Genomic DNA, 5,641 nt, shown 5'->3' with positions numbered 1-5,641 from the left:
AGACAACGCGTCATCGCATGACCCTCTGGATGTCATCCTTACCAACGGGGGTTCTACCTCGGAACTTGGGCCATTCACTTCAGCTTTTGCTTACTTGCCCAGCAGATAGTCACCCTTCAAAGTTAATGTTTGTGGTTTCTTTGTACAATAGGCTGACTTGGAAAATTTATATTTGGAAAAGCGATCAAACGTTGAGGGATCACTGTAGTGTACTAGTAACTCTAATGGCATTGGTGCGGTAATGAGTTCGTGGTGGGCACGTATGTGGTGACACCATATTGGCGCCGGGTTGGATAAACGCTTTGAATTTCAATTTATCGATTCTTCAATCTCATGTTAACAATGAATATTTATAGAAGTTGCTCAGGATATTAATTTATACGAGCTGCAAAACCGGGGATCTACTGTACAAGTAGAGAACAGGTAGTTTTCGACCTGTTGGGGAATTCCTCGGAGCTATACCCTGTTACGGGTATGGGGATTGGGGAATTAGTCTCAAACCATCGATGGTTTGTACTACAGGTACGTAGTAATTAGGAACATTGGGGCAGTGTCGTGTGATACTCCGAGTACGTGATACGGGTGAATATGATCACTTTGCGGACACCGTTCGGACAATTTCAGTCGGACATACTTGACATTTGTATTGATTGGACTTAAGCGGAACATATTTTGTCCGAATGAAAGTGTCCGAACGGAATATGTTCGGACATACTTGTGTATTGTATACACCCGCATAAGAACGATCAGCTTTACAGTAGCGAGCGACGACAGAGCATCCGCCCACAAAATTGCGCGCACCGCAGCGTAGCGGAGGTCGAGTGTATAATTTTGTGCAGGCGGTGCCTTGGCGAGGAGTGAGCCCCAATCGTGCACTTCACCGAATGTCCAATCGATTCCTCTTGTCGGGAAAAGCGGCAGGTAGGCCGCAGGCCGTGCCGCTACCCGGACAAGGCCTGTGGTACAACTATTCGCATTTAATGCGTAAATTCGGTTAAGTGCGTGTCCGAAGCACATATCCAGCAAATATTTGTCCGAGTCGTTATGGTATGGTATGATGACCAAGGCATACGCCAGGTCATGATAGCTTATGTTTTGTGACAAACCTTCTGAAAAACGTTCAATAAATCTGGATACCGTTCAACCAAGACTGAAAACCATTCAAACCAATAAACTCTAGTTATATGAGGCATATTTGTTGTTCTCTGACCACCTCAACTCCTACTAGGGGTTTTAGCATTATACTTCGAAGTATGTGCACGCGGGGGTAGGACTAAGTCCCGGGGTTACAGGGTTACGGGAAGAAAATTTGCTTGAACGGTTTTCCGTCTTGGCTGAACGGTATCCAGATTTCTTGAACGTTTTCTCATAGTTTCCTATGTTTTGTGTGAGGTTGTGCGTGTTGTTGGGCAAGGCTGCGAGAGGTTTGGAATGATGTATGTAACCTTGGCTTTTATTCCTGATCCTTCCTCGAACTCAGCTCTACCATTGTGTGCGTGCACACAAAGGTGTAATGCCCTCCGTAGGTAGCGGGCTAACCCACAAGGACGGAGCAAAAGCTTAGATAAGTAAACTTAAGAATGATCTTGCTTAAAGTATGCAATTCTGCAAAATAGGAATTTTCTCATCCCTAGCTTCAAGTTAGGCAAAATAGAATTCTCATAATCACTATTTTTATTCCCCCAATCTGCAAATGCGGATTCTCCCATTTGCAGGGGCCAATAGAATTCGAGTAAATCGAAATATTTCTAATTGTACAATGTGATTGGCTTAAACCTACGAATGTATTCGAGTATGATTGGCTCTACTTCAAATGACTGTATCTCTCATGAGAAACAATCCCCTAAAAAAATGAAGGAATTCGTCTCCAGATGGCTGTGGATGGATTGAAGTGTGGATTATCGCAAAATCAGGAGAGATTCCTTTATTGGAGTGTCCGTCAACACATGTGCATTCGATGCACTGCACATACACATACACTTCCTTCCTTCGAAGTACTGTATAGTTAGGGATACTGTATTCAATTGTAGAGTCGTAATGTGGTCAGATAGCATATGAATGGGTGCTGGATTGACGGAACTCCTCGGGTATATAGTGGTCTTACATAACTTGGGTGTCGATGGCCGCATACTGGTCCAAGATTTACACGTAAATAACATTTGGAATAATTGGCCGATCCCTTTGATTTCATTTCGATGCGTCCCCAGCGCTGTTCATCGCAACCTTCGTCCGGTGCTGATGTGTCTGTGATGGAGTTGCCGAATGGATCCTCCCAATACTCCCACCTTCCGTCGTCGTCATCCCGGGACATCCTTCCGACAAACAGCTTTCAGGGCGGCAATAGGTACAGTGAAACCAAGGCCTCGCTACTCAATTTATACATGGGGGCGCCAGGCACGTTACTGGGAGCAGGCTTGGGACTGTTTCTTGGCTACTTAGTCACGCTAGACTCCGTGTATCCAGCATTGCGAGCATACGACGCCCGCAACAACAAGCCCATCGAGCGCTACCTACTCCAGCCAGGCAGAATGTACCTTCGAGCGCTCACGTGCGTGGCGATTCCGTTTGCGTTTCTGAGCTTGGTGCTGGTCGCTGCTGAAATCACGTCGTCATCACGCACGGGCGTGGCGAAGCTGGGCGTGCGGGTCAGTTTACTCTCGATGCTGACGTCGTTCATGGTCGCGCTTCAAGGCGTGTACATTGGCTCGTTGGTGGCTCCAACCTTCGACGGCACCCCGTACTACTTTCGCAGCCCCAACGTGGCCTTTCAGTGCCCCACTCCCACACGAACAAGTCTGTTTCTAGACCCAAAGGCGAACAACTCGATGGTGTGCAGTCGGACCAACCAAACCGTGTTTTCATTTGGCGATTCGAGACGCCTGCCGTATCTCATCGGACCAACCGTGAATCGATTTGTGGTTTACAAGTCCACAATCGACGAAATCTCAAGCGTGCTCTTGAACCTCACTCCCACCAACTTCGTCGAGATCACCAACACCAACATCATGACCGTGGCCCTTGGTGCGGTGGCGACCGGTGTCGCCGTCGGCAAGTACGTGACCGGGTTCAAATCCAACCCGACTCTTAACCACTCGATCGTGCCTGTGCTGCGGGAGCTCGTCGCCGTCTTCGAAATCATGACGTCGTGGATTGCCATGACCACCCCCCTGGCCCTCATCTCGCTCGTGGCGGGGTCCATCTACGCTGGCACGCACAACGTGTTTGATTCAGACAAGGCGACGAATGGTGTCGTGGGGCTGTGCTGGTACATCTTGGCGTTTGTGGGGGTGTCCTTGGTGCATGCTGTGGTCGTGCTGCCAGTAGTCACGTACATCGGGTCGCGCGGTCGCCTCTCGCCCCTGCGTTTTATGTGGCAGATGCGAGGCGCTTTGGGCTATACCATGCACTCGTCGTCGTCCCGGAGAAGTATCAGCGTGCTGCTTCGAACCCTGGAACGCGTGGTGGGCCAGCCGTCTGCCACCACGAGATTTGCCTTTAGCGCCGGGGCCACGATGAACAAGAACGGCGCGGCCCTGTATGTGACCATGTCCGTGATATTTTTGTTTTCCAACGGTGGTTTGCAAGACCGTTTCTCTGCAACCAAGGTGGCGTTGCTCGTGGTGCTGGCCACTTTTGGGTCTTTGGTAGTCACTCCCGTGCGTAATGGAGGCGTTGTCGTGGTCATCTGCGCCTGTGCGATGTTGACAGGGCTTGCCCCACCGTATGCCATCAACTTTATGCTGATTGCCGAATGCATCACAGACCCTGTGGCGACGATGCTCAACGCGTGGGGCAATGTACTCATTGCTCGCTTAGTCAGCGAATCGTAGAACGACTAACGAGTAATAACTTATAACGTTAGTTGATTAACGTGGAGTACAATCATGTTGGAAACGATGTGTGTACTCTTAAGTCCATTGTTCACCACTATCCAAGTTTGTCGGGACGAAAATGCAAAATTATGACCTACTTACTGTAGCTGCTGATTTGATAGCAAAAGGTAATCTGCATGACGATCGCCTATTGGTTCGTATCTCGAATAATTCAAATTTTGAAATGCAAGAACCCATCCTCCGCCAGCGCGTCCAAAAAGGCTACAGCCTCGGGACAGAATCAAGCTTCTGCGTGCGTATGAGTACTCCCCCATTGAGGGATTGCACGGTCCACGTGGCAGACTTGGCTCACCAAGAAGGCCAAGTACTTGGCCACTGCGCCGAACAAGAAGCTCACCTCGCTTGGTGGCCAAGGGCACCCGGTGCACATGATGGAGAGAACCATCAGCGCCTGGGAATCCATTTATGAATCATCGGTGAAAATGTCGTTCGAAAAGGCTCCACCTGGTATTGTTCAAGTTTGATACTAGTACAGTATAACAGTATGCTCAGAGTACATAATGAATATTTTTAGCATTGGATTCGCCAATCACACGGGGTGGTTGCAGGCAGTACTGAGGAGTAAACGTCGACCTGTACAATTGGAAAAAAAAATTTCAAAACTGATAATTGATGGCTCCATACAAACTCTAAAATAGTTTGGAGTGCAACGCACTGTAGTAATGTAATGCATCGATAATTCACACTGTTTTTGGTCAAGATTTGGCCATGACTTCAAATCCCAGTACTTGTACCGGTGAGCTATATTCATCGAATAGAAAACATAGGCTTCGTGCACGACTTGTGTCGTGCAAATTCCACAAATATCTTAAGAATCTTAATTAAATTGAATTTTGTATGGTCCTCCGCTCAAAATCTGATCGAAATGCGAATTTGCACGACAGCGGTCGTTCCAATAAGGCTTGTACGTGCAAAAACCGTATTATGACTACTATTAATACAGTAGTAGTAGTAACGTTATCAGAAATTATACACGATTTACGAAACAAAATACACCAGCTAAATATCTCGAAACGTTTTTGTTTCGTAAATCACTTGTAACGTTTTCTAATTCTTGCTAAAGTTATCTTAAAATTTGAATGCGATTGGTTGTATCGTAGATATATGGTGATTTACTCCGAGTACGAAACGATCACGAAACATGCATACTATTAGTAGTACTACGTAATGTATTGTGGACAGAAATCAACGCGCCCCATCATGGGCAACCACAGCAGAGACGCTGCTAACTCCTCTACCAGTATAAAAGTGGCGGTACAACCAGCATAACAGTGGCGGTACCTTGGTTTTCGTTCTTTGAAATGCTCGACTAGCACTTCAAGATGGGCCAGGTGGTCCGGAATCTCTTGGGCTCGTCAACTTGACGTTGGCGCCGTCCTCGCTGACCAAAGCGGCGCTATGCCAGGAGGCTGCGGGAAATGACGAACATAGCCATCGTTGGTGACATAAGCGAGGATAAACGTATGTCTAGACGAAGGAGTCGAGTTTTGGTGCAAGGCGACTTTGTATTCGATTCCGCTGTTCAAAACGTATACGTAGTATGGACTTCATGCTTTTTCGAAAAGTATCCACTAGACCTCTTGTTCACTTACAAATTTCTTGATCAGTGATTGCCAATAATACTGTACATCAATATATATATATAGAATTAAAATAAGTAAATGTGACAGGATTGGCTAAAATCGTATTAACCATGTAAATGACGAAGAGATTGAACAAATGATCAAAGACTGCGTCATTGAAGAATA

General features: G+C 46.9%; 2 protein-coding genes across 2 annotated transcripts; both read left to right on the top strand.

Annotated features, from left to right (window-relative positions):
* Window positions 1–2,249: 2,249 nt before the first annotated feature.
* Window positions 2,250–3,872, top strand: H257_17881 (hypothetical protein; the record flags this gene model as incomplete). The annotated part of the gene is made up of 1 exon (XM_009846833.1): window positions 2,250–3,872. One exon carries the CDS (start codon window positions 2,250–2,252, stop codon window positions 3,828–3,830), a length of 1,581 nt encoding a protein of 526 aa, XP_009845135.1. The 3' UTR covers window positions 3,831–3,872.
* A 184-nt stretch (window positions 3,873–4,056) lies between these two features.
* Window positions 4,057–5,337, top strand: H257_17880 (hypothetical protein; the record flags this gene model as incomplete). The annotated part of the gene is made up of 3 exons (XM_009846832.1): window positions 4,057–4,125; window positions 4,175–4,340; window positions 5,207–5,337. The coding sequence occupies 3 exons, from the start codon at window positions 4,057–4,059 to the stop codon at window positions 5,335–5,337; spliced, it is 366 nt and encodes a 121-aa protein (XP_009845134.1).
* Between the last annotated feature and the right edge of the window lie 304 nt (window positions 5,338–5,641).

This window comes from Aphanomyces astaci (genome assembly GCF_000520075.1).
Source record: "Aphanomyces astaci strain APO3 unplaced genomic scaffold supercont1.125, whole genome shotgun sequence".
Lineage (NCBI taxonomy): Eukaryota > Oomycota > Saprolegniomycetes > Saprolegniales > Verrucalvaceae > Aphanomyces > Aphanomyces astaci.
Note: the sequence above shows the minus strand (reverse complement) of the source record. Positions and strands in the feature narration are given on the sequence as shown.